Source organism: Balaenoptera musculus, chromosome 2, assembly GCF_009873245.2.
Source record: "Balaenoptera musculus isolate JJ_BM4_2016_0621 chromosome 2, mBalMus1.pri.v3, whole genome shotgun sequence".
In the NCBI taxonomy this organism is placed as follows: Eukaryota; Metazoa; Chordata; class Mammalia; order Artiodactyla; family Balaenopteridae; genus Balaenoptera; species Balaenoptera musculus.
In genome coordinates this window covers 37,557,862-37,585,634 of record NC_045786.1, presented here as the reverse complement: position 1 = coordinate 37,585,634, position 27,773 = coordinate 37,557,862, and the positions used below count along the sequence as shown (strand labels likewise).

The 27,773-nt window shown below is 52.4% G+C and overlaps 1 protein-coding gene across 8 annotated transcripts; it reads right to left on the bottom strand.

Annotated features, from left to right (window-relative positions):
* Positions 1-456: 456 nt before the first annotated feature.
* Positions 457-21,180, bottom strand: MAN2A2 (mannosidase alpha class 2A member 2). 8 transcript variants are annotated; one of them, XM_036842679.1, is made up of 25 exons: positions 20,998-21,180; positions 20,536-20,738; positions 19,530-19,679; positions 18,702-18,959; positions 18,486-18,630; positions 16,603-16,774; positions 16,026-16,153; positions 15,636-15,809; positions 15,087-15,273; positions 12,440-12,617; positions 11,928-12,130; positions 11,540-11,722; positions 11,253-11,367; positions 10,950-11,017; positions 10,618-10,783; positions 9,863-10,099; positions 9,494-9,616; positions 9,083-9,197; positions 8,687-8,820; positions 8,365-8,506; positions 6,204-6,337; positions 5,810-5,884; positions 4,057-4,251; positions 3,786-3,896; positions 457-3,033 (listed from the first exon to the last, which is right to left on the bottom strand). In XM_036842679.1, exons 3-25 carry the CDS (start codon positions 19,659-19,661, stop codon positions 2,881-2,883), a joined length of 3,528 nt encoding a protein of 1,175 aa, XP_036698574.1. In that variant the 5' UTR covers positions 19,662-19,679; positions 20,536-20,738; positions 20,998-21,180; the 3' UTR covers positions 457-2,880. The 8 variants fall into 8 exon arrangements, with proteins under 8 accessions (XP_036698574.1, XP_036698576.1, XP_036698577.1 ...); XM_036842681.1 differs by having other exon boundaries at positions 5,810-5,859; positions 6,204-6,332; XM_036842682.1 differs by lacking the exon at positions 5,810-5,884.
* Positions 21,181-27,773: the final 6,593 nt, after the last annotated feature.

Below are 27,773 nucleotides of genomic sequence, written 5' to 3'. Positions count from 1 at the left end.
ACTGTGAGGCCTCAGGGCCAGAGCCCCGTGGGAAAGGGTTGCTGCTAGCCTTAAAATAGTAGGCCCCTTTCCAAATTACGTGTGCAGAAGACTCACCTGGGAGCTTGTTAAGAATGCAGATTCTTTGGCCCCTCCTCCCAGAGATTGGTCCAATAGGTTCTGCCAAGGAATCTGTCTCTCCTCTCGTGCACTAAGGGAGGGTTTTGGTTTTTGCTCTTGTTACAGGTCGGTCTCCGGGATCCGTGGCTCTGCCGCACAGATGCCCATTTCAGCCTGCGGGCTGGAGGAGGAGCCCCAGTCAGGGCAGGCCAGGAAGCTGGACTTTCAACAAGGAATTCTGGTGATTCTGGACCACACCTTGAGCAATGCTGCCTTATGGAGTTCTAAAAGGCCAGTGTGTAGGAGTAAACATTTCAGTTCCTGGCAGATGAATAACTTCACTGCACATCTAAGACCTCCAGAGAGAATAGCCTTTATTCTGCTAATTTCCTCGGGGGTTCACAGATTCTCCCTTATCATTTGATTACAAATTACATTATACTTGCAAATAACACCTGCTGTAGTGTAACCGCTTAGAATCCTTTACTAATATGATTATAGTTCATATTTACTGAGCTCTTATATGTACCAGGCACTGTGCTAAGCACTTCACACTGATAATCTTCATTCTTTCACTATGACATAGACAGGATTCCATGTGCCCTGGCCTGGTGCTGGCAGCAATGCCCTTGGATGACCCGGAAGAACTCAGCTGGTCACTGCTGAATCTTTAGGTCACTGCTTAGCAGGCCCCAGTGACTTGCTCCAAGGAGCCCAAAGCAAGCTATTCTCCTAAAGTAACTGTACTCACCAATTTTTGAAGTGCTGCAAATATTTTCTCCCAAATCTGTCATTTGTGTTTTAACCTTGGTGGTTTCCATCATATACAAACTTTCAATATATTTTTGGTGGTAAAATCTGTTTATCTTCTCCCTTATTATATCTTTTAGGTTTCATGTTGTTTAGAAAAGACCTTCCCACACCAAAGGTATAAAAATATCCTATATTTTCCTCAGTAATTCTGTAATTTTTTTGTTTTTTCTCTCTAGAGCTAATTTTTGTGGAAACTGTGAGGTAGAGAACTCTTACTTTGATAGGCAGTTATCTTAAAGTACTCTTTATTAAATAGTCCGTCTTTTTCCCACTTAAAATACTCCTCGGGTCCTGTACCAAACCCCCTCACACCTGGGTCTGATGCTAGGCTCTCCCTTTGGTTCCAGCAGTCTGATCCCACTCCAGGTCACACTGACTGAACTCATGGTCAGTCGAGAGTCCCCTGGGAAATCTCGTAGGACAAGTGTCTTTTACCCACCTGAGCACCACCGCCCTGGACTCACCGTCATTCAGAATTTTCTTGGTCTTCTCAAACATTTACTCTTCCAAATGAACATTAGAACCCATTAAATTCCAAAAAGTATCCAATCTCACTGGAATACATTGAATTTATGAGCTGATTTGGAGAGAACCAGAATCTTTATAGAAACGTGATGTGCCTTGTTTGCTCTGTTAAGGTCTTCAGCTGATCCTGTTGGATTGTACAGGTCGGCCGTTCTTTAACCCTTCCTCATCTCTCTCATCTGCCACACTGCAGGGGTTAGTAGTGCCAGAACACAGCTAAATAATAGCATGTCCTTGACTAATTTCTGACTTTACTGGGAATGCCGGTGGTATGTGACTCTTTAGAATGCCACTGACTGTTGGTTTCAGATAGAGACACCTTTATCTAGGTTAGGATGTTTCTTTATAATCTTAACTTACTAAGAGTTTAATAAGGGATAGATTTTAAATTTTACCAAATATTGTTTCAGCGTGTCTAGAGACTATCATAAATTTTTTTCTAATAATCGAAGCTGCAGTGAAGGCTAATGAGCAGCCACGGTGCCTCCTAATTTAGTGTACACCTCCCTAGTCCCCGCGCCAGGAAGTGAATACTTCTGTCGAAGGATGTACAAGGTGAAGCTTCAGGGCTGCCTGTAGGGATGATGACGAAAGCTTTCTCGAGTTGCCCACCGCAAGTTGGAGGCTTCACTTTCTTTCCAGGGAAAGGAAATATGCCCGATCAAACGCCCCCATGATGGGAAGCAGCTCTTCGGGACAGTGGTGTCCCGAGTGCAGGACAGAGTGCAGGAACCAAAGAGGAGTCAAGTAGGGTGGCCTCTGCCACCATTCCACAAATCAACACACAGACCAAGTGCCCAGTCTGAGATGGGGTTTTGGTACCTGAAGTGTCCTATGACCTCCGGTCATGACAGTCTTCACGAGTCCTTCCTGCCACACTGCAGCGCCCGGCCAGGGCGTGAGGGTCAGGGAGCACTAAGAGTGGAGCCGTCACAGAGAGCAGCGATTCCTTCTACTCCTCCACCCCACTGCGAACTCTCGGTCCCCAGCCCCCTCCTCCTGGCATCGCTCTGCTTCTGCTTGTCACACACCACAGGACTCCCCTAGAGCCAGCTCTTGCCTACTGTGACCCTGACGCTGGGCTATTACCCACTCAGGCTCCCCTGCTTCTCCTCCATCCCATTCAGGGGAAAGGATGGGTGCTTGAGCCTGCACCCAACTAGGTGGACACGCACAACCCAAAGCAGAGGCTGGCACCACCCACTCTGACCGAGGGCCTTCTCTCCTACATCTCACTGGCGCCTGCCCTATCCACCCAACGCTGGGCTGTGGGTTGCCCCCGAACACAGAAGCAACGATAAAGAGAAAATGAGGGCATAGCCCAGTCTGTCACAGTTCTGAGAGGTAGATCAGGATAGGAGACCTGGGGTGGCTTGTCCAACCCGATCTTATGTGAAAAGGCCGTCTCTGTGGATGAACTTTCTCTTCAGGCCACAAGAAGCCCTAGCCCAGGCGGAGGCGAAAGGTGGCGATCTCCATGGGCTCCAAATAGATGTCAGTGCTGTTGGAGGGCGAGGCCAGGGGGTACAGCAATGTCAAGGAGGTTGGCTGCAGGAAAACCACATCCAAGCCACGGAAGAGGCTCCCCAGGGCCACCTGTGGGGAGGAGAGAAGGCGCAGGGCAGTGCTGGGGGCTGACACACCAGATGCTGCTGCTCTTCCTCTATATAACTTGTATGAATCTCACAGAAGCTATGGGCCTCTCCGCAGCAAGGTGCCTACATACACAGGTGAGTCTGCGCAACCTTGAAGCCTGTCCACAGACCTTAGGGTAGGAACTGCTGCACTGAGCTGTGAGCTCTTTGAGGAGAGGGACCATGTCTTTTGCTTTTTTTTTTTTTCGGCTGTGCCATGCGGCTTACAGGATCCTAGTTCCCCGACCAGGGATTGAACCTGGCCCAAGGCAGTGAAATCACTGAGTCCTAACCACTGGACCACCAGGGAACTCCCAGCAGGGACCATGTCTTGATTCACTTCTGAATCACTGGTGCCCAGCACACGGAGGCATTTATCAGTGCCAGCCTTTGCTGGCTTAAACAATGAACAGAGTATGATGGCTTTTAGTTTTTAATTCCTGGTGTTTCCATTTGTTTGATAGAGGTCCGTACACATGAAACAGAAGTTCTCTACCTGGACACCTCATCTGGAACTGGCCCCTGCCAGGCCTCAGAGGCTTTGAAAACACATGTCAACAGCTTCTCCCTTGCTCTCCGTAAAGCCCCAGAATAACCCTGCCACCTCCCCCCTCGCTGCCCAGCCTCACTGCCACCTCACCAAGCTCTCAGCTTGCCATCCCCAGTGCTGTTTCCCTGCCCTCCTCTCCCTTCCCACACGTGGGCCCTGCTCACCTTGCCTTGGCTTGTGGTGCAGTTGAAGCCCAAGTTCTTGGCCTCAAGGCCACAGTCAAAACCCTTGCGGTGTAAGAGGAGCGCAGTTTCGGCTGAGGGCAAGCTATCATCCTGGTGACAGACACACAGGGCAGTGGGGAGAGGGGGGTCTCTGCAGGGCTCACAGGTGTAGCAGCACCTCTGCCCGGCAGGCAGGGCTGGGACGGGGAGGAGTCTGGGCGAGGAGAGGCAGGGTCCGCCCCGGAGGGTCAGCACTGAGCGGGACACTCACCTCTGCCTGGAGCGTCCGCAGGTTGAGCAGGTGGAAGTCACAGGGCAGAGAGGAGGCCAGAGGACGAAATGAGCACAGAGCAGGGCCTGGGGGCTGCCTCTTGGCCACAGGCAGGGCGAGCACGGGGGTGTTCAGGTACATGGAAGTCAGGTGACTGAGGAGGGATGGGTAGCTGGTAGAGGGGCCATCTTGGACCTGAAAGATTGGCCCGAGACGTGGGTGAGGAAGTGGAGCGCGGAGAGCAGGAGGATAAAAGCACATCCAGGTCAGTTTCTTTGGAGAGAGCTTCCCTGATGTGTCTGGATACAAGGGGTGCCTGACTCCAGGACTCTTCAAATGCGGTCACTTCCCACCTCACACAGCTTAGGAAGGGCTACCTCACCAGGCCAGCGCTCCTCTAACTCTGGAGGCTTTCTGCTTCCACAACACCATGGTGAGTCACACACTCCCATCAGCAACATCTCCTGTCACATAGAGATTCTCAGTGCAGGGAGGAGAATGGAAGGCAGACAGACGGATGTTTCACCATGGAGGATGGGCCTCTGATGGAGAAAGTCTCTGGGGCAATCCTGCAGCTTCAAGCTCGACCCCGTGTCCACAGCACCAGCCCTGATGCTCGGGCCCGGCAGTCCCCACAGCTGTGCTGACTGAGGACTACTCCTTAGATGGCTGACCTGGACGTCACACTCACGGGCCTAAGCTGAACTTTCCTCCACGGCAGCTACTCTTCCATATTCTGGATTTCTGCTCTTAGTACCACCCGCCTTCCTGCTGTCCAGAATCTCGCACTTCCTTCAGCCACGATCTCCATTCCCACCTCGGCAGTGTCCTCACGTCCACCCCCGGCTTCTCCCTCCCATGGCTCATTTCAAGCCACCAAAATTTCCTGCTTGAACAACCTTTAAGCTGTCACCCCTGCCTCCAGTCTCCCTGAAGATCCACGTGAGTCCCTGCTGTGGGAGTGACATGCTTAGGGCAAAGTCCCAACAGTGTTCTCCCAGCTCAGATTCCTCACTAGCCCCCAGGAGGAAGTCCAGACTCTTCGCCAGGCACTGAAGGCCCACTACAGTCTGCCCCAACCTACCCCCATGGCATCCCAGCACTGGCCACTAGAACTTTCTGCAATCAGGGAAATATGCTATATCTGCACTAGCACAGCAGCTACTAACCACTTGTGGCCACTGAGCCACTTGAAATGTGGCCAGTTTGAATGAAGAATCAAATTGGTTATTGTGTTTTGTCTTAATACATTTAAGTGGCCACACGTGGCTAGTGGCTATCACACTGCACAGGCGGCTCTGGTCTAGCTGAGTGAATTCACGGCTCTTCCCATTCACGTTCCTTCCTGCCTCCCACCCTGTGCCTCGGTTCAAGTGTGTAGGGCAGACCCCCATTCATCAAAGACGTGCGTGGATGACACCTCCTTCAAGAAGCTGTCCTTGATCCCCTTGGCCCACTACATTCTCTCACTCCTCAGGACCAGTGGACATACCCCTTTTCGACCTTATATTTTCACACACATAGCTTGGCCCCCACCCATACTCACAAGTCAATTCCTAGAGCTCTGAGGCAGTATCTTATGCATTTGCAGGCCTCTCAGTCCTTACAGCATAGCGGGTGCCCAGCAGCTATTTGATGACTGAGGGACTGAGCCCCAGACAGGGAGATGGAGCAGCGGGCTCTGCCATCCGCCAGCTCCAACTCCAGCTACAAATAACTAACACTAGTCCAACACCCCATCGCTGGCCCTTACCTCACGGTGCCCGCTCCTGCTGCTGTGAAAGATCAAGCCCCTAAACATGGCTGCCAGTTTGGAGAAAAAGCCAGGCTGGTGGGGGCAAAGAAAGCCATGAGATGAGCGGGGCAGGAGCAGAGCAGGTTAGAGGACACAGGGGCGGGGGTGGGAAGGTGGGAGATGAGCACGAGGAGGGCACAGGCGACAGGGTGCTGTGGAGACGGAGGTGCCAGGCTGCATGAGATGGAGCAGCAAAGCATCAGACTCACTTCCCCGCCAACCCAGGAATCAGGCCCTACTCTTGCTACCCTTGCCCACCTCTAGTACGCTCCCCAAGCCCTAGGCTGGAACCCCAGGGCCACCCACGGGGCCTAGCCTGACCTGGCTCCCTAGGGGTAGGCCCAGAACTTACCTCCCTGCCCAGGGTTCGCCGTTCCAACAGGAGACGGAAATGGTTGCAGGTTCTCTTGTTGTCCTTGAGCCCTTGGCCCAGGCCCCGGTTGTCGTCCTGCATTAGTCGCCGGTCCAAGATCACCTCCAGCTGGCCTAGGGAAGTTAGCTGTGAGCCCCCAGCCTGCCTGTCTCACCCCCAAGCAGACACCGACCTCTGGAAGCAGCAGCCCACCAAAGCCCCAAGGGAAGAGCCCAGGGAACTGGCTGGAAGCTGAGTCACTCAGGGCACAAAGCCGCCGTGGAACCTAGAGCTGGAAGGGGCTGAGTGAAGGACTGTGACCCTGGTAGTTCACTGCCCGTGCTCCGCGGCTCAGGAGTGGGGGCCGGCCCGGGTGCCCAGGCAGAGAACCGTCTCTAGGCTGGCTGCATGCAACAAAGTGAACAGCAAACACAACAGCCATCAGCAGCTGCTGCAGAGGCCCTGACCCGGGGCCGGTTTTCTCAGGTTGGGTGGATTCTGTTGTGACTGGAACACACGATTCCAGCCCTGGTTCTATGTGGGGACAGACTCCAGCTCTGCCTGCCACGTCTGTCAAAAGGAGGGAGCAAGAGGACAGACAGATGGCACATCAGGCAGAGGCTCAGATTAGGTGTTATTTGGGGTTGCCCTGCAGACAAGAGATGGCAGAGAATCCTTTGCTTTTTTTTTTTTTTGGCTGCACCGCACACTGCATGTGGGATCTTAGTTCCCTGACCAGGAATTGAACCCACGCCCCCTGCATTGGAAGCGCGGAGTCTTAACCACTGGACCTCCAGGGAAGTCCCTAACCTTTCCTTTCCTTTAAAAATATGTCTGGGGGGACATCCCTCGTGGCACAGTGGTTAAGAATCTGCCTGCCAATGCAGGGGACATGGGTTCGAGCCCTGGTCCGGGAAGATCCCACAGGCTGCGGAGCTACTGAGCCCATGTGCCACAACTACCGAGCCCGTGTGCCACAACTACTGAAACTGGCGTGCCTAGAGCCCGTGCTCCACAATGAGAAGCCACCACAATGAGAAGCCCGCACACCGCGACGAAGAGTAGCCCCTGCTCGCCACAACTAGAGGAAGCCCGTGCGCAGCAACGAAGACTCAATGCAGCCAAAAAAAAATTAAAAAATAAAATAAAATAAAAATAAAAATATGCCTGGGGAAGGGGCTCACTCAAAGCTGACATATGTTGGAATGAGGATTTTTCCCAGCATCTGTTTTTTCAAGAGTCTCTTGAGAGGAGCCCATACAGACAGCTCTATCTGCACTCCCATCACCCCAGCCCAGATTCTGACTTACGTAGTTCCTCAGTCTTTACCCTGCGCAACCACAGAAAGGCACACCAAATCCTAAAATGGACCCCTTGCATGTAAAACAATCGCCTGTTAGCGCACTGTTTTCCAGAAGGGCAGAGACCAAGGGAGGACGCTGGGCTGGGTTAAGAGTTTTACAACCGGAGTGATACTGGACAAAGGGGCAGCAGAGCCTCATGCCTTCCAGCAGGGAGTCAGGTTCCCACTGCGCTTGCCACCGGCCCCGCAGAGCCTGGACTGGGCACTCTTGGCTCAGTCCTGCACAAAGGCTCTGCCCCAAGGACAGACGACCTGAAGGCCTCAGAGGCCACCAAGTGCAAACTGTTCACTTTACCCTGAGGCTATGGGAGCCACCTGGGCTGGCCCAGTGTGACCAGCTCCAGGTCAGTCTCCTCATGTCCTCGTTTTGATTCTTAAGAATGTCATTCTCTCTTTTTTTTTGTCATTCTCTCTTTTAATGACCATTGGTAGGAAGGTAGGAAGTATTTTTCTCCTTTGCTAAATATTTCATTATAACACTGACTACACTTTTCCAACTGTCCCTACTGCCATCCCCGTCAGGAGAAGGTGGCTGCACGCCTCAGCTAAGAATCACCCTTCAATACCCTGATGCTTCTTGAGGGGATCCAACAGGCCACCCACCCCCCAGTCACCTCCACAGCTGCCTCCACCAGGGGAGAGGGTGATGGCAGGTGTCTGCCTTCCTTTCATCTCCCGCTGGTGTGTGACTGACAGACAGGAAAGACAGAGAGGCCCACAGAGAGGACAGGCCTCGGTGGCGGGGATGGGCTTCTCGATCTTGCCCTCTCCCCCCCGAACAGCGCCTGCTCCCCTCACCATCGTGGAGGCTGGAGACGCCCAGGGCCTGGGCAGCGTGCAGCGTGAGGCGGCTCTGTGCGTCCTGGAGGCAGGCCATGACCGGCATGGGGTAGAAGTTGGCCTGCAGGGGCAGCTTCTTCAGATACCGCCGGGGCTGCACCTGCGGGGGCAAGGCCAGCAGATCAAGAGCATCCGGGCACCATTTGGGCCCCGATCACTCTTGCCTTCGATTCCTCCTGCTCTGTCAGAGCAGATCACCTGCCAGGGCCTGTGATGCAGGCAGTAAACAGTCCAAGTTCTGTTCCATAGGGTCTCTGGGGCCCCAGGCCTGAGGCATCACCTGAAAGCCATTGAGGTCCGTGAAGAAGGTGCCCTGGCTGTCAATGTCTGTGTGGATGCGCAGGGCCAGCTCCTTGTTGACGTAGTCCCGGATGTCCACCAGGGATGACACGTCCAGAGACAGCCCCTCCACCCCTGGGCACAGGACAAAGGGAGAGGCCGAGTGGCGTGAGCCACAGCCTGAGAGACTGGGCTGGGAGAGGCTGTGCCCAAGCCCCGGGCAATTCCCAGCATTTCTGGCCAAGCTCTACTCCAAGAAAGTTAAGAATCATCCCCATCTCAAATGATACATTTGTTGGGAACAGATGCATGAATAGACAACGGGCAGAAGGAAGAGCACGTCACAGCCCACGGAGCCCGCACCTCCTTCCCTACCTTCCTCGTCTGCAGGGCTCACCTGGCAGGTTATAAAGCCGGACTACCTGGTGAACGTGCTCATAGTAGGCAACCACCTCTGAGAAGAAAGGGCCTTCCGTGATGCGCAGCACGGGAGGGTCCTTGGGGATGTAGGGCTGGGGAAAGAGCAGGTGGCTGCTGAACCCACGGCACAGAGAGCAAAGCAGGGAGATGCCGGCCCGCGGTCAGGCAGGAGGACTTGTTCCCAGCAGGCTCTGGGCTGAGACCCCTGGCCGAGCCGGGCCCAGGCCCCCAGGCAACGTTCCTCAGTCTCCCACCCTCCGCAGGGGCAGTGCAGGCGAGGCACCTTGGCAGGCAGGGTCGCCCTGGACGAGGCCCGTGCCCTTCTCCCTGCCCTCCTCTCCTGAGGCCTCCAGGGCCTGCTGGGGTTTGCAAGGTGTCTGTAGGGTACCTTGGCCTCGCCGTCAGGCAGGAAGAGGTAGGCTCCACTCTTGTCTTTGGACGAGCGGGTGCCATAGATGAGGAACTCCATGTCCACCCGCTGCTCCTGCTCCTCGTCCACCCTTCGGATGCTCTGCCAAGAGACACAGCCCTGACCCCTGGCCCCACACCCGCGTGTCAGGCCCGCCCCCGGGAGGGTGTGGACGAACTTCCCCCAAGGAGCCCAGCCCTGCTTCCCTGTGCTGTCAGCTCGGGGCCCAGACGGCCCGCTCCCGGGTCCACCATGAGTCAGGTGGCAGCACACTCATGGGCCGGAGGCAGCTCCATGACCCCCCCGACATGCGCGCCCTCCTCCGGCTCCCAGCCCCTGGCCCTTTACCTTGAGGAGCCCGGTAAGGCCTGAGAACCAGACCTGCATATAGCGGTTGCTGAGGGCGAAGTCGCTGGTGCCAGAGTCAATGACGCGTAGAGGGAACGCCTCGTGCCTGCTGACGGACAGCTGCCGCCCATGCAGGTAGATGCGCACGGAGGAGGGCAGAGTGCGGGGCCCGTCCAGACCCAGCTGCAGCTGCAGCACACCCAGGCCCAGCGCCGGCAGGCGGACGGGCACAGACACCTGCGGGCACGGGAAGGGTGAGGAAGTGTGGGCCACGGCATGGGTGTCTGTCTTGGATGCAGGCCTGGGGTTCTGGCCCTGAGAGCCTGAGCAAGTCCCTGCACCCACTGGGCCTCGGTTGCCCCTCCGCCCAAAGCGCAGGTGATGTTACTTGCCCCTCGTCAGACTTTCACGAGTCTCAGATGATATTTGGAAAACTATGAGATGGTAAACACACGTTAAGCTTTCAATAAATATTTGTTGAATGAACAAACGATGGGGCAACATAACTGCCATTTTTACTATCATATACTATACCAAACTTCTCCTTCCTTTCAAGGACAGACTCAAAGCCCAGGAGTGACTGTCCTCTGGGCAACCCCTCTCCCCAAGACTCTGGTCCCCAACCTGGGGAGTAAGAGGGCTGCAAGCAGGAGGGTGGAAGCCAGTGTCCGTGGGCAGTGTGAGGCTCCGGGGAGAGGCCAAGGATCAGCACAGAGGGCCGAGGCCAGGCCCCACCTGCCAAGCCCCCGCCTCACCTGGTAGACGTCAGGGACCATGTCAGTGGCAGAGCTCCAATGCGCGCTGACCTGCACGGCCAGGGGCTGACCCTCCTCTGTAAGGACCCGCACCCGGGGTGAGCTGACCAGAAGGGACACCACGCTGAGCCGCTCCTGCTCCAGTGGGTTGAACAGCACCACGTACCTGTGAGCAGAAAGCAGGCTCACCCAGGAGGCCACCGCTCTGGGGCAGTGGAAGCAGGAACAGTGGCCAGGCCAAGAGTCCCTCAGTGGTTTGGCAGGGTGGGGGCGGGAGGGTGCCCAGAGCCATGAAGGGGCTTTGCCTCTGCGCCTGGCCCAGCTTGGCTCACCTGGGTGAGGAATCCAGCTGGATCACTGTGCGCTCTGGTAGGGCATCGTGATTTAAGCGGGTGTCATCCTGGAATGAAGTGGGCGGGAAGAAAGAACTATCATGGGGCTCGGCCTGACTCGGAGTCTTGCCTCCCCCGACCCCCCCCAACCTATCCCAGATGGGGACCGGCAGCTACGCCAAGCACAGATCTTTCACTCCAGGACCAGGAAGGAAAAGAAGGGCAACGCCCTCGCACCACAGTTCTCGGCACAGGGCTGCACACCAGAGGGTCCCCCTGAGCAGGTGCAGGAGCGGGGCTCACCATTTGCAGGAAGGGCGCCTCAGGGTCAAAGTGGTAGCTTTTCTTGTCCCCCAGCACCAGATAGTGAGCTGCGTTAATGATGACCTGCTTCAGGTTGACAAGGGAGCGCAGAAGCCTGGGAGGGCGGGCAGGAGAGGGACCATGGGAGAGGTGACCACCGAGAGACTGTCCACCTGCCAACAGGGCGAGCCCTTGGCAGGCCTGCCCACTGACTGCCCGGTGCATCCTCCCTTTTGGGACGGTGGGCCGAGGCGTGGAGCTGATGGGGAAGAGGAGAGGGCTCCCACCTGATCCCATAGTCCACAACAACTGCCTCCTTGGCAGTGCCAGTGATGGCGTCGTGGTGCTGGAAGAGCCCCAGTGTGCGCCGAGCTTCCGTCAGAAGGGCGAAGTTCGAGAGCGGGTACTGGCTGGCCAGTCCAGAGCGCCGGGCATGAGCCACAGCCAGGCTGTACAGAATCTCTGCCCCCCTGCCCAGAGAGAGAAGTCAGCCTCCTGCCACACAGCTCCCTAGGGCCCACCCTCACTCTGCAAGCCCCACTCCTCTTCCTTTCACCCCTTCTCCACTTGTCTTGGTCTCCATGCCCTTCTAGTCCCTTCTGAGCCAATCCAGCCCCTCCTTAAACCCCAAAGGCTTACTCTATCCCTCCAGCCTGGAAGGGGGGCAGGTCTCACCGCAGGTGCGCTTCCAGGACGCGGTCCAAGCTCTTGTAGAAAGGCCGCGAAGTATAATAGCCTGTCCAGTAATGGTCCTCCCGGTCCGCGTAGGAGAAGAAATCCCCGCTCAGCACAGGAAACCCTGGAGGCTGGGCCCCTGGCTCCACCCCTGTCCTCTTGTATAGAGCGTCAAAATAGTCGGAGAGGGTGCCAAACTGGGCCTGTGGGGACCCCAAAAACACACTTCCATCAGTTCCAGAGTCTTCTGGGAATTGTGGCCCCCCAGTGCTGCGGTGGAGGCTAGGGGCAGGGATTTTTGCCTATGCAGAGGGTAGTCACCATATGTCCTACCTTCTGGACCTCGAGAAGCTGAGGAACCTGGGAGAGAACTGTGACATAAAAGGGAAACCGTGCCCAGAGTTGGGAATGAGCCCTTGCTTTGGAGCAGTATCGGGGAGCATGAAATCTCACAGGAAGGGCTGGGCTGCAGCACCACCGAGGTCCCCTCCCCAGTGAGTGCCCCTTCACACCTGCACGTGGAGATCAGGCTTGCTGTTGAGGAAGTCGAAGAGCCGCTGGTAGTTGAAGAACTGGGCATCCCACTCCTGCGGCTTGTCGTATCGGAAGTCATCGCCCAGCGGCACCAGGAGGACGTTGCTTCGGAAGAGCCGGGACTTCTTCCTGTACTGGTCCAGGAGCAGGCCTGCCCTGCGGTGGGAAGGGGGACGGGCCCCACATGGAGTCTCACATTATAGGATCCTGAGCAGAGCCAGCCTGAGAGGAGCCCTCCGATACATCCTCATCACAGAGTCACTCGGCTTGCGGGTAGATACCTCATGGGGTGAAACCCAGTCCCAGGGAGCCCAGTGTTCTCCAAACAACTAGAGAGTTCTTCCTGATGCGTGGCTTCAATTCCCTGGCCCCAGTTATGCCCTTGGATACCACAAAGAACAAACCAGTCCTCCTTCCCCATGACGGTCCCTCAGACATATCCAAGATGTGCAAGCATTCCCTTGTGCTTTCTCATCAGGCTCTGCAATCCCAGCCCCTCTATTTGGTCCCTACATAACAGTTGAGAATCCAGTCACCAGTAGTTCTCTGAGCAGCCCGTCTGCCAGGATCCCAGAGTGCGGGGCCCAGCGCTGAATACGGGAGTCCAGGGGAAGGCAGACCACACACCCCAGTCTGGCCAGAGCTGCCGTGGGAGCAGCGTGTTTATACAGGCATGTCTGGCAGCCCCCACTGTCACCCCACCATGCTGACATCAGTGATCATGTTTTCTGTGCATGCGGCCCAGCAAGATCTTTTCTCATCCTGAACTTTCCTATTCTGTTTGCTGAAGCTAAGGGTAGAACCTTACATTTATCTGATAAATCTTATCTGGTTAGATTCAACCCACGTCCCAACCTACTGAGATCTTTTGGGATCCTGACTCTGACACTCCAGCTTTGTTTGCCACCAGTTAGTGATGCAGCACAGCCCCAGAGTGAAGAGCCTGGACGTGGGGACCAGACTACACCAACACTAGCTCCGTATGCACTAGCTGTGTGACCTTGGACAACTTACTTAACCTCTCTGGGCCTCAGTTTCTATAAAATGAGAGTAACATCAGTACCTACGGTCATAGTATTATGAGAATTACAATGAACTGAGTGAATTAATATTTGCTAAACACTTAGAACAGTGCCTGGCACTGTTCTACATAAACATTTATTATTTCCTTTTTCATCCAAGTCATTAATGCAATCAACAGAAAAACAGACCTGTGGCATTAAAACCTCTTTCTCTTTTTAGACCAGCCTGGTAATTGGCATGTTATGGGTGTTACAGTTCAACCAGCCACTAATGTACTTAGCCATGCTGGTGTAGCTTGTTCTATTCCATTTTGCTCTCAAGAAAGGACTCCTCAAATACCACCTTCCCCTAATTTATCATCCTTGTAAGCCTTTTAAAGGAGAAAACGAGAGCTTCCCTGGTGGCGCAGTGGTTAAGAATCCACCTGCCAATGCAGGGGACATGGGTTCAATCCCTGGTCTGGGAAGATCCCACATGCCGCAGAGCAACTAAGCCTGTGCGCCACAACTACTGAGCCTGCGCTCTAGAGCCCGTGAGCCACAACTACTGAGCCCCTGTGCCACAACTACTGAAGCCTGACCTAGAGCCCGTACTCTGCAACAAGAGAAGCCACCGCAGTGAGAAGCCCGCACACCGCAACAAAGAGTAGCCCCTGCTCGCCACAACCAGAGAAAAGCCCACGCACAGCAAGGAAGACCCAACGCAGCCAAAAATAAAATAAATAAATTTAAAGGAGAAAATGAGGTTATCTCCCATGACTTGCTCTCTGTAAACCTGGCCTGGCATCTGTAGATCACAGCTGCTGCTTTCAGAAAAAGCATGCCTTAAAAGCCCTAGATTCTTGCTTGGAATCAGCATTTAGATTTCTGGATTCTGGAAACAAAAGACCCCTTTCTTTCCCTTCTGGTCATGTGTTTCACCTCTTGGACATCATGGAAATCGGAGGATTGCAACATGAAAACCCGTTCAACTTGTTATATTCTTAAGGCCAGTCCAGTTTTGGCTAAATCATTGCTTAGCTCTCTCTTAATCCACCTTTTCCCAGGGGAGCTGATTTCAGCAACATCTTTTGGGGTCCCTAAGGATTCTCTCAAAGGGAACAGGTCTGTTTTCTCAGAGGCTGGAGGCTGTTGGGCGGGACAGAATGTGCATCTGAATGGGATTCTGGGTGCACAGAGCACTGAGGATCCCTGGTGACTTCAAGCCAAGGCAGGAGGCCGGCCTGAGATTAATGCAGGCCTACCAGACTGAAGGCTGTGAGGCACTGCACCTCATCTGAGAATTATTCGCCTCTGAGTCAGTCCACTGGCTCCGACAGTTTGTTAGGACACTGGAAAACATACTCATTTGGGAAAATAAAACCATTCTGGAAAAGGTGGTTCCTTAGAGCCACTCACTCTAGTTTTCCAGGAAAACACAGTAAAGGAACTGTCACTGCAAGTGCTGTGGGCCTGAACTCACCAACCGAGCCCACCCCCATTTTATGAATGTGGAACCCGAAGCCCCCATGCAGCAGAGCCCAGACCAGAAGCCAGGTCTCCTGACTCCTCTGCAGAGTGAAAATGACACCACCACACTTAGTCCAGGTCTGGGAGCAAGTACCTCTCGGCCACGTTTGTCTCTGTGATAGCCCGGGGCGGCACCTTCCAAGGGCAGTTGATGCGCCCCCCGGGCAAGCGCTTGAAATCAAACTGGCAGCAGATCTTGGGATCCGGGCCACATGTATGGGGGACGTCATAGCTGTAGAAAGGCATCATGTGGCAGAAGATGTCTGTGCTGGAGTCCGAGTCTATAGAAAACACACCAAGCTGTCAGCCCCCGGAGCTGGGCACAGGGATGCCGGGGGTGGGAGGGGATCTGCTCCAGCTAGAGACGTGAACTAGACTTAAGGCTGCAGAGGACATGCAGGCCAATGGTCAGGACACAGGGAGGGCTCTGGAGCCCACAGCTCCTCCAGGAGACAGACAGCAGGCTCCACAGAGGCTAGAGATCAATGTGATCCCCACCTAACCTGAAGGAGAGAGCTTCTGACGGTCTGCACCAGTGTTTGTTGGTCTGCTCTAAAGGACAGATGGGTCTTATTTCCGATATCCCTGCCCTTTCCCAGTGGGAACCACTGCTGTGACCCCCCTCCACCCTACCTGGCCTTACCCCAGGTCTGCCTCCACATGAACTCCAGGCTGTGGGTGGCAGCAAAGTGCTTCTTGATAGCATAATGTACCCTCTGAATCAGCATGCTGGTCAGGTTGGCACGGCGCAGAAGGTAAGGCATGGTGGGGCTGTATCCAAAGGGGTCCACCGCCCAGCCTGAACGCGGGGTTGCACCTGGGCAGGGGCATGGAAGCCAGAGGCCTGAATGTCTCAGGGCCTGGCCTCCCGGCACAGGGGCCCCAGATCCCGTCTTGCCATCACACCACACCCATGCTGGTGGAATTAGCCTAGCAAAGAAGCACCCCCTGCCAATCCTTGTGCCTTACAGCCCCCTGCTGTCCTCTGGGCCCAGCTATGGGGGCAGACTCCCACTCCTGAGCCCGGACTCACCGAGGTTTTTCTCCAGCCACTGGTGTCCCTCAATGAGCTGGTCAATCAATGCAAAGTAGTGGGAGTTGGCCTCATCCGGCATTACCCAGCCTCCTGTTGCAATCTCCAGCTGCCCATTTCCCACCAGCCTGGAGTTAGGGACTCACACTCAGCCTGGGGCAGAGACCCTCTGCTCAGTCCTGCCAACCAGATGCTGGGACCTGTGTGTACTGGCCTCACTGAGCCAGTTCACCCAAACCCAGGACCAAGACAACAGACATGCGCCCTCCTCTCTCTCCAGCCAACCACCATGATGTCCTGGCTCTGCTTATTCCTGGACCTCTGTCTGTGCCTCCAGGGGCCAGGCCCTATGTTTTCTCTTCCCTGTGCTCACACTACTTTGATTTCTCCTAACACTAGTGACCCTCAAATCAGTTCTTGCCTTCTTATTCCTGGCCCCTCTACCATCACTCCTCATCTCTGCCAAGGTTCCCCTTGCCTCTCCCTGACACCTTGGCACCTGCAGCTCTAGGAGAGGACTTCACACCCATCCTAGGGCCCAGAGGATAGCCCTCCTGCCTCCCCGACTGGCACTGGCCTTCGGACTGCTGCTCTCTTTTGGGCATTGATGTTGTCCCACCACTTGGCGAAGAAGGAGACTTCTGCCCAGATGAAGCGCCGCCGGGGGTCCTCTTGCAGCTTGGACACCATGTTGTTGAGAATGTGCTGGGTCTGCTCTGTGTAGTACTTGTCAAAGGTCTTGAGCCAGCCTGGGGAGCCAACATAGGGTCCCCTGAGGATGCCACCATCTTCTTCAACTGTCCCTCCCTTACCTTTGCCATCAGGAAGCCCACCCCAGCCAAAGCAATCTTAAGAAAAACAGAGCTGGAGGAATCAGGCTCCCTGACTTCAGACTATACTACAAAGCTACAGTAATCAAAACAGTATGGTACTGGCACAAACCCAGAAATATAGATCAATAAAACAGGATAGAAAGTCCAAAGATAAACCCATGCACCTATGGTCAACTAATCTATGACAAAGGAAGCAAGAATATACAATGGAGAAAAGACAGTCTCTTCAATAAGTGGTGCTGGGAAAACTGGACAACTACATGTAAAAAAATGAAATTAAAACACTCTCTAATACCATACACAAAAATAAACTCAAAATGGTTTAAAGACCTAAATGTAAGGCCGGATACTATAAAACTCTTAGAGGAAAACATGGGCAGAACACTCTCTGACATAAATCACACCAATATCTTTTTTGATCCACCTCTTAGAGTAATGAAAGTAAAAATAAACAAATGGGACCTAATTAAACTTAAAAGCTTTTGCACAGCAAAGGAAACCATAAACAAGACGAAAAGACAACCCTCAGAATGGGAGAAAATATTTGCAAATGAAGCAACGGACAAAGGATTAATCTCCAAAATATACAAACAGCCCATGGAGCTCAATATCAAAAAAGAACCCAATGAAAAAATGGGCGGAAGACCTAAATAGCCATTTCTCCAAAGAAGACATACAGATGGCCAAAAAGCACATGAAAGATGCTCGACATCGTTAATTAGTAGAGAAACACAAATCAAAACTACAATGAGGTAACACCTCACACTGGTAAGAATGGCCATCATCAAAAAATCTACAAATAATAAATGCTGGAGAGGGTGTGGAGAAAAGGGAACCCTCCTACACTGTTAGTGGGACTGTAAACTGGTACAACCATTATGGAGAACAGTATGGAGGTTCCTTAAAAAACTAAATATAGAACTACCATATGATCCAGCAATCCCACTCCTGGGCATATATCCGGGAAAAACCATAATTTGAAAAGATACATGCACCCCAATGTTCACTGCAGCACTATTCACAATAGCCAAGACATGGAAGCAACCTAAATGTCCAACAGCAGAGGAGTGGATAAAGAAGATGTGGTACATATATACAAAGGAATATTACTCAGACATAAAAAAAGAAAGAAAGAAATGCCATTTGCAGCAACTTGGATGGACCTAGAGATTGTCATACTGAGTGAAGTAAGTCAGACAGAGAAAGACAAATATCATATGATATCACTTACATGTGGAATCTAAAAAAATGGTACAAATGAACTTACTTACAAAACTGAAATAGAGTCACAGATATAGAAAACAAACTTATGGTTACCAAGGGGGAGAGGGGGGAGGGATAAATTGGGAGACTGGGACTGACATATACACACTACTATACATAAAACAGATAACTAATAAGGACCTGCTGTATAGCACACGGAACTCTACTCAATGCTCTGAAAAGACCTATATGGGAAAAGAATCTAAAAGAGACTGTATATATGTGTACATGTAACTGATTCACTTTGCTGTACAGCAGAAACTAACACAACATTTTAAATCAACTATACTCCAATAAAAATTTAAAAAAGTAAAAAAGAAAGCCCACTCCACACCCTGGCTCCCAGGGTCTGCTGGGCCCTCACCTGGGTCATTGTGAGAGTGGGGGACCACAAACACCTGCAAGTCTTCGGTGTCCCAGTCGTGCGGGCTATAAGAGATGTCAAAGCCTTGCTTCCACACGCCGCCATCCACGTTGTCAAATGGTAACTCCTCTGATACAGTCAGCATCTGCCAGGCAGGAGAGCAGCTCAGTGCCCCAGCCATGGCCACTGTGGGTCCCTGCCAGCTCTGACTCTTACCTGCAGCTCTGGCTTCTGGCCCCGGACCCCCAAAGCAAATTGGCAGTCTTGAGGGGAGATGGAGAAGAAGCTGGGCCGGGGCTCTGGTGGCACCACCCAGGAGCCATTGGCCATATAGTACGGCAGCAGGGCAGGTGGGCCCTCCACGTTGGCCGTCAGCTCCAGCACAGAGTCTTTGATGTGGCTGATGATCTCATGATTCTCCTCCAACAGCTGCTCCAGCTGTTCAATGCGGTTCTGCAGCACAGAAATTTGACTCTGCCAAAAAACCAGAAAGCAATCACCCCCAGCTCCTAATGTCACAAGAAGGATCTCTGCATGGGGCCCACCACCTGAGGCCTGACTATGATCCTTCCCTCCCCAGTCAAAGGCAGGACCATGAGCCTACAGGGCTGGATTGCTCTGGTCAGATAAGGGAAGAGGTGTGAATCACTACTGAAGACTGCAATCCGCTTGGGTTGGGAGTACCCTCACTCTCTAGCTTATGGATGGCAAAGATTTCACCTCCCATGCCTATTCTCCACAATCGGCATTGCCTATCAGGAGCATTGTGCTGACAAGGACTGCACTGGGGCTTAGTGGGAAGGGATGCTGCAATCCATTAGCAATGTCTGCCAATAATTCAGGAGGACAGAGCAGCAGTACATATTGCCATTTTCCCTCCCTCCTTTCTTTTTGCCATCACTGCTTTCAGCTTTGAGTTTCTAGAAAATCTGCCTATTGAGAAGGAATGTTCTTGCCCTGGGCTGACATGACTCTCCAGCTGGGGCAATAACCCGATCCCAGATGATTTGCGTATGAAGAGATCAGCAATCAGGCATGACTCACCCGGGGGAAGTTCCCACCGTTCTGGTGTCGGGTGGGATCATGCTGCACTCGATCCAGCATGAGGTAGAGTGAGAAGACAGCCACACAGAAGATGGCAGCCCCACACACTGTCACCTGCTTTTTCAGCTTCATACTGGCCTCCACACACACCTGGCCGGAGGGATACCAGATGTAGCTCCAGCAGGCAAAAATCCCTTTGGTGGTCTTTCCACCAAATGCCCCAAGGAGTTCCTGAGGGCTGCTCCCGAGGAACAACAAAGAAAAGAAAACTTCTAAGCACTGAATCCCAACACTGGCTATGGATCCTGACCCAACCTGGATCGTATTCTCTTGGCTGAGACACAGAAAGCACTAGTAAGAGGCACATCTGAGGCCGGTCCTGCCTGGTCCTGGTAGCAGCTTTGCCCCTAGGGTGGAGATGATGCTCTCTCCCAGGCAGATGCTATTAAAAAACACGCCCGGAAAACAAAACTTCCCAGCTGTGACTCCTGAGTTCGCCATACAACTTCCTGATTACAACCAGCTGCCCACAGAGCTTGCCTACAAGAAAGACACAGCCAGTTAAATGACGTGGGTGTCCAAGCTCCCTGGCCATGTGCCTCTAATTTCAGAGGAATATACTGGTATCTATTTTGATTTAAAGGATACAGACAAAGCCCCAAAAGCCTAACAAGAAAGCCTTTCTCCCTGCCCGCTTGCATCAGACTGGTACTCACCAGAAAGAGTGACTGGCACAGCTGCTCTCTTATTCAGAAATGCAGAATGAATAAAAAAAGAAGCCACAGCTTATGTTTCTAACATAAAGAGTCCTCTCCCTGTTAGCTCTGACTCCTGCAGTGGGTAACTTTCAGCCTCTGCTTACAGAGCATTTAGGGGACCCCCTGGAAGCCAGCAGTGATTGATGTCAAAGATAACCTGGGTAGAGAGAAGCTAGGCACAGCTGCTCGGCTGTGGGGCAACTTCAGAGAATCAGTGTCCTCCGCCACCGCCCGCGGCCCGCACTTGCCTGCTGGGCGGAGGGAGACAGCTAGCTGGCGGCCGAGCGGCAGCGGGAGCGGCAGCTCAGGAGTCTTCCTCCAGCCCTCGGGCTAAGGAGCTCTGTCGCCTCTGCAGCGTTGTGCCCTATTTAGCGCGATCTTATTCCGCTCAGGAGCCTCCAGGCAATATTTTTAGCCCTGGGAAGCTGAGTCCAGGCCAAAGTAGGTGGAGCTGGGGAGAGAGAGTTGGATCTCAGAGGGGGGCCGGCACCTGCCGCCGGGTCTTCGGCTGCTCGCCCGCTCGCCGGCCCAGCCCCCTCCCGGCCCTCGACCCTCCCCGGCTCTGCCGGGCCCCGGAACCGCAACGGCAACTGCCCCGTGCGGGAGCTCGGGCCGCCTCCGACTCCGAAGCGCCGCACGCGCTCCTGCCGCTCAAGCCCGGCCTCGGCCGGGGCAACTGGAGCCCTGCCCGCGCCCGCCCAGCACGTTACCGTCTGCGGCCGGCTTCCGCGCCGCTCCGGGCCCCGCCGGCCGAGCTGCGCCCCTCACATCCCCGGGGGCTGCGGCCCGCGCGAAGGCAGCGACGCAGAAGGCGGGCGTCCGCCCACCCGTCGCTCCCACAGGGGCCAGACCGCCGGCTCCGGTTCCCCACGCTGGAGGCCGCCGGGCAGAGCGGCGTGTGGGGCGGGGACAGCCTCGCCGCGCCCCCGCGCCACCCCAGCCCCGCCTCCTCGCCTCGGCCCCGCCTCCGCCTGCGGTGCGCCCAGCCGAGCCGGGCGAGTCGGGCCACTGGCGTCCCTAGCTCAGCTCCGGTGGGTCGGCCCTCGCGCTTCCGGTGCGATCTGCGCCGTGGCCCCCGGCGCCGGGCAGAGGGTCCGCAGTGCGCAGCCGCAGCCGCAGCCGCAGCCCGGACCCGGCCTGGGAGAGCTGCGGGTCCGCGAGGAGGGGCGCGCAACTTGAGGTTTACTGAGTCTCCTAGAGTAAGCGCATTAATTACCAGTAGTAGAAACATTCCTCCTCCATTTCACCAACCGAACGGTGAAGTACATTTTCCAGCCCCCTCCTGGTTCTGGTGTAGGTATCCTTAATTAGATGCAGTTACGCTCCTCAGGCAAAGGAGTGCTGCCTCCTGTTGGTACCGTGCGTTAATCACGGTCCCTTTCCGTGCTTTCCTCCGGTAAGGCCTATAATTTTCTTGCTTGTTCTTTTACTGGACATCTGGTTGTTTATAATTTTTACAGCATAATAAACCCACGCTAGTGAACATCTCCATGAATTCCACATGTCTTCTTTATTTAAACTATTACCTTAGGACAAACTTTCAGCGGTGAGGTTACCAGGGCCAAAGCTAAGGACTGATATGACTGATGATACTTGGCATTCTGTTGCTCCCCAAAAGGGTTGTGCCAGTTCCACCGCCAATTACAAACTGTTGAAAATTGCCTTAAGCAACTTTTGGTTGATTAACCAGATTTACAAACCCATCTCATTGTTTTAACTCCCATTTCTTTTATCACCATCAGAAACATTTTTCTAGGTTTATTCGCCAACTAGCATGCCTGTTACTAAGGTGGTAGACCTAGGCTGGGTTCGTCATCCTCTGTGTCTCTGTGTTTTGTCCTGTGTTCTGGGAAATTTATCTTCTGACCTGTCTACTGAATTTTCCATTTTGGCAATCATAATCTTATTTTCAAGAGCTCTTATTGATTCTCTAGTGGTTCTTTTCTTTTTTTTTAACTGAGATACAACTTACAGTATATGGCACAAGTCTTAAGTGTGCTGCTCATGTATATAAATGGATATACAAGTATAATCACCACTCAGATCAAATTATCACTTTCTCATCACTCCAAAAAGTTCCCCTCTATCAAGAGGTCAAGCATTCCCTAAGTGCAGCCTGGTAGCTAACAAGGCCACAAATCCTTTTGCACAAATCACTGTGCAGCTGCCAGGTGTGCCTACCACACTTCCATGAGACCCAGCCAGTAAGAGGATGACAAGCCCCAATGGGTCCAGACAGCTATTACTCACACAGACAGCAAAAGCAAGACCAACATGGTGTCGGCTTTCCCTAGTCACAGGACAGCACTGAACCAGAGGGACCAGATGACAGGCACCACGATGGTAGGTCTGTCTGTGGCTGAGAAGCCAACTCAACTGCAGTGAGACAATTTTATGACCTGCAGCTACACTCTTAAGTGGGGGGAGGAGGGTGGGGCAAGGTGGAAAGGACTACACTTAACTGAAACTAGGAAGACGGATGAGAAGTGGGCTGTGGGGCTTCCCTGGTGGCGCAGTGGTTAAGAATCCACCTGCCAATGCAGGGAACACGGGTCGAGCCCTGCTCCGGAGGATCCCACATGCTGTAGAGCAACTAAGCCCATGCGCCACAACTACTGAGCCTGTGCTCTAGAGCCCGCGAGTCGCAACTACTGAGCCCGAGTGCCACAACTACTGAAGTCCGCCCTGCCTAGAGCCCGTGCTCTTGCAACAAGAGAAGCCACCCAATGAGAAGCCCCTGTACCGCAACGAAGAGTACCCCTGCTCGCCACAACTAGAGAAAGCCCGCGTGCAGCAACGAAGACCCAAGGCAGCCAAAAATAAATTAATTAATTAATTAAAATATTACATTTCCTTTATTAAAAAAAAAGATCTCATTTCCTTGAGCACCCGTAAATCCACTAGTTCCTTGATCAAGACTGTGGTCTCCCCCACTTCCCCATCCATAGCCCTCTGCTTCTTGGTAACCACTTGGCTAGGTCAGGAGAGGTGACCAGTTGTCCCTGTCCTAATTACCACTATCCTAATCATGACACTTCTCCATTGGGAACATCCCTTACAATCAAAAGAAGTCTTAAACATACTTCAAACATCTATTCCCACAATACATTCAACAATGTTATTTACAACCACTTGGGTGTGTATTAGCTTAAAAAGTCTTGGGCTTCCCTGGTGGCGCAGTGGTTGAGAGTCTGCCTGCCAATGCGCGGGACACGGGTTCGAGCCCTGGTCTGGGAAGATCCCACATGCCGCGGAGCAACTAGGCCCGTGAGCCACAACTACTGAGCCTGTGCGTCTGGAGCCTGTGCTCCGCAACAAGAGAGGCCGCGATAGTGAGAGGCCCGCGCACCGCAATGAAGAGTGGCCCCCACTTGCCACAACTAGAGAAAGCCCTCGCACAGAAAAGAAGACCCAACACAGCCATAAATAAATAAAAAAAATTAAAAAAAAAAAAAAAAAAGTCTTACCCGGGGACTTCCCTGGCAGCCCAGTGGTTAGGACTCTGCACTTCCACTGCATGGGGCGTGGGTTCAATCCCTGGTTGGGGAACTAAGATCCCGCGTGCCACATGGTGCGGCAAAAAAAAAAAAAAAAATTAAAAGGTCCCACCCCCAAACTACCTCAATCTGTTGTCCAATTTGAGAGCTATTTCCAAATCTAGTAAGAGTGAGTTTTCAGCCATGCTGAATCCATGAGGGGGATTCCATCCAGGGGACTAAAAGGAAGTGATAGACTCTCCCATTATTGTCCAAGGGTGCTTATCAGATGACAGGAATTTATCTTGGACAGGTCACGGTTTCATTATAGCTGTAAAGACCCACTGCAACAAGCCCTGATTTGTCCGTATATTTTCCTCCTCCATATCCACTTCACTGACCAGAATGGTTGTGGCCAAAGTGGCTTGGAGCATGGGGTCAGTTGTTAACACCCAAATGGCTTCCATTCCTTGTCATCTTACATCAGAATTTGCATAGCACTCGCCTTTGCTAGTCGGATAAGCCATGCTTCTATCGTTTCATTGGACTTTTGCCCAAGTCTGTCTCTAATTTCCCTCCTTTCTTACTCATTGTAAGAGTGGATCTCAGCCCATTTCTGAGTGGCAGACTGCCCTTACTCACCAGATAGTGTTCTATCTGTAGTCACAGTAGGAGGGTGAGTAATAACCAGCATATGCCTTCTTTAACTCTGCAAGACCCTCTTTGATTTCCAACGCTAAACACCAGTGGAGCTCATTGGGGATCAGGAACAATCGTCATAGACCACTTGTCTCTGATGTCACCAAACAACGTAGCAGTAAGTGGACACTTAGTGTACGCTAAGTCCACCAGAGTTCTAGCCCATACTTGACTTGACAGCCCACATTAAGAGCACTGTCTCTTCTCCAAAAAAAGGGTTGTGACCTTATCAGCCTCACATTAAGTACCAAAGTGGTCAAGTGGTCAAGCAGTCCCTAGGCGCAGCATGGTGGCTAACAGGGCCACAAGCATCTACTACTGCAGCCACTGGGTGGGCCTGTCACACTTCCAGAGACTCAGCTGGTAAGGAAACAACAAGTTGCAAGGATCCAGACAGCTCATTACTCACACTGACAGCAAAAGCAAGACCAGCATATTGTCAGCTTCTCACATCCCTCCCTAGTGCCGCAGGATGACACTGAACTGGAGGGACAGGTGACAGGAGGCATGGTGATAGGTCACTCTGTGGCTAAGGAGCCAACTCTAAACTCCGGCCAAGCAGTTGTATGGCATCTGGCCTTACTCTACGACAGGAGGGGGCCTGATGGAAAGCCCTGCACTCAACTGAAACTAGAAAGATGGATGAAAAATGGTCTCCCATAATACAGGGAGTCTCCTCTCTAGGCTGCTATGTCCCCTTGCTCCAGGAATAATAGTGGTGTATTCTGTCAAGACTCAAGTCACGGCTTCCCTGGTGCCACAGTGGTTGGGAGTCTGCCTGCCAATGCAGGGGAAGCGGGTTCCAGCCCTGGTCCGGGAGGATCCCACATGCCGCAGAGCAGCTGGGCCCATGCGCCACAACTACTGAGTCTGCGCTCTAGAGCCTGCGAGCCACAACTACTGAGCCTGCGTGCCACAACTACTGAGCCCGCATGACACAACTACTGAAGCCCGCATGCCTAGAGCCTGTGCTCTGCAACAAGAGAGGCCGCTGCAGTGAGAGGCCTGCGCACCGCAACGGGGAGTGGCCCCCGCTCGCAGCAACTGGAGAGGGCCCGCACGCAGCAACGAAGACCAAATGCAGCCAAACATAAATAAATAAAATAAAAATTTCCCTTTAAAAAAAAAAAGACTCAAGTCACCCTACTCAAGCCTTGCCTACATGGCCAATGTAGAGACATGCAAGGTTGTAAGGATGCCACAGCGGAGCTGTTCCCCTACATGCTCATACTGCTTCCTGTCGGAACCCCTCAGACATAACTACTATTTTCATTTTTCTATAGCTTAGTTTTGCCTGTTCTTGAAGTTCATGAAATGGAATCATAAGTATGCACTTTTTCACATAGCATTTCTTTGTCAACCTGTCTTTGAGATTCATCAGGGTTGGTACATGTACTTATGGCTTATTCTTTCTTATTCTTATATAGGCATTTGGGTCATCTCCAGTTTATTCTGGTCCAAACATCCCTTTTTCCTTCTGGAACTTCAATTACTCATATTTTGGAGTCCCACATGTTTCTTAGACTCTGTTCTTTCCATTTCTTTTTTTCTCTCTCTCTATTTTAGTTTAGACTCAATCTATCTTCAAGTTCACTAGTTCTGTCTTCTGGTTAGGGAACTAATCCTGAGACTGTGTGTTTAGTCTCTATGATTGTGACTTTATCCTTTAGCTCTATGAATTTTTAGAGTTTGTAATTTCAGAGATGGCATTTTTCAGTTCTACCTGCTCCTTTGATTCTTTTAAAATAGATTCCAACCCTGTTGAAATTCTCTATATTTGCACCTATTTTGTCCACCTTTGTCTCCGTTTAACATATTAAGCATAGTTATTTTAATTTAATTTATTATTTTTTAAGTATTTATTTATTTAGTTAGTTTACTTATTTTGGCTGTGCCGGGTCTTAGTTGCGGCACGTGGGATCTTTAGTTGCAGCATGCAGACTTCTTAGTTGCAGCATGCAAACTTTTAGTTGCGGCATGCATGTGGGATCTAGTTCTCTAACTAGGGTTGAACCCAGACCCCCTGCATCGGGAGCATGAAGTCTTACCCACTGGACCACCAGGGAAGTCCCAAGCATAGTTATCATTTGTGGGTCTGCTTCTACAGTTTATTTTTCTCTTGTGTATTGGCCCCATTTTTCTCCCTTTTTGCATGTTTTATAATATTTGAGTGTATGTTGCATATTGGGTATAAAAGAAAGGTAAAATATGATGTTATTCTCTTCCCCAACTTCTCCCTGAGGGTTCCCAGAGTAGCCAGTTACCTTGATATAATCAAGCATTGAGCTGAGTTGGGGCAGTTATAGTTCTGATAAAACTCTGATCCTCCCCTGGATCGCCCCTGTCCTCTGAGATTTAGGAAAGCCTGCCCAGTCTCTGTCTCTTCCAGCCCTTCAAGTGCTGCTTTAATGAGATTTTGAGGTTAGCTCTTTAACCTCCCAACCCACACAGGTTCAAAATCTGGCCAATGGGACTTCCCTGGTGATCCAGTGGTTAAGAATCTGCCTTCCAATGCAGGGGAGGCGGGTTTGATCCCTGGTGGGGGAACTAAGATCCCACATGCCGTGGGGCAACTAAGCCTGAACACTCTAGAACCTACGTGCCACAACTGGAAAGAAGCCTGCACTCCGCGACGAAGAGCCCGCGTGCTGCGGCTAAGACCCAATGCAGCCAAAATAAACAAATAAATAAATATTAAAAAAACAACAACAAACAAACAAAGTCTGGCCAATATCTTGAGGGGGAGACCAATTATTGTTTGTTTCAGGCCTCCTCCCTCTAAACACCTGCCTTTCCAGCCCAGCCCCTTCCTAGTTGCCCATACTGCTCCAGAACTCAGCAAATGTTCCATGGGGGAAAACTGGCTTTGCATTTTGGGTTCCTCCAGGTACCAATCCATAGCACTGTCCCTGTAAGCACCAGAAACTCCATTTCTTTTTTTCCCCAGTACAGCCTTTCTGTTTGGGACAATTCTGATCATCAGGGATGTCCCATCTCAGCAAATGTCTCAGGGAAGAAAACAACTGCCCATCATCAGTTCACCTTGAAGGGGCTTTCTCCTCCTTGAAATTTTAATTCATATGGTCTTTCTTTCTTAACACCCCTCGCCATTGTCTTTAAAAATTATTATTTTCATCTTACATTTCCTCCTAGTTGTTGCAATGGGCGTGGGGACCTGCGGAGACCTACCACATCCTACCCAGAAGCAGAAGTTCTTCAGTTCTGCTTTTTACCACTTCTAATGGAGATACAATTTGAATTGTTAGTGTTTTTACTTAGTCACACTCTAACTTGATTTCCTCTTGTTGAAA

Excerpts from the sequence above, each read along its gene's own strand:
- MAN2A2 (XM_036842679.1), bottom strand. The coding sequence starts at position 19,661 with ATGAAGCTGAAAAAGCAGGTGACAGTGTGTGGGGCTGCCATCTTCTGT. Across the intron at positions 10,784-10,949 it reads CAGCTGGATTCCTCACCCAG|GTACGTGGTGCTGTTCAACC; the intron begins GTGAGCCAAGCT and ends TTCTGCTCACAG. Across the intron at positions 9,198-9,493 it reads TGCCTGACGGCGAGGCCAAG|CCCTACATCCCCAAGGACCC; the intron begins GTACCCTACAGA and ends CTCTTTCCCCAG.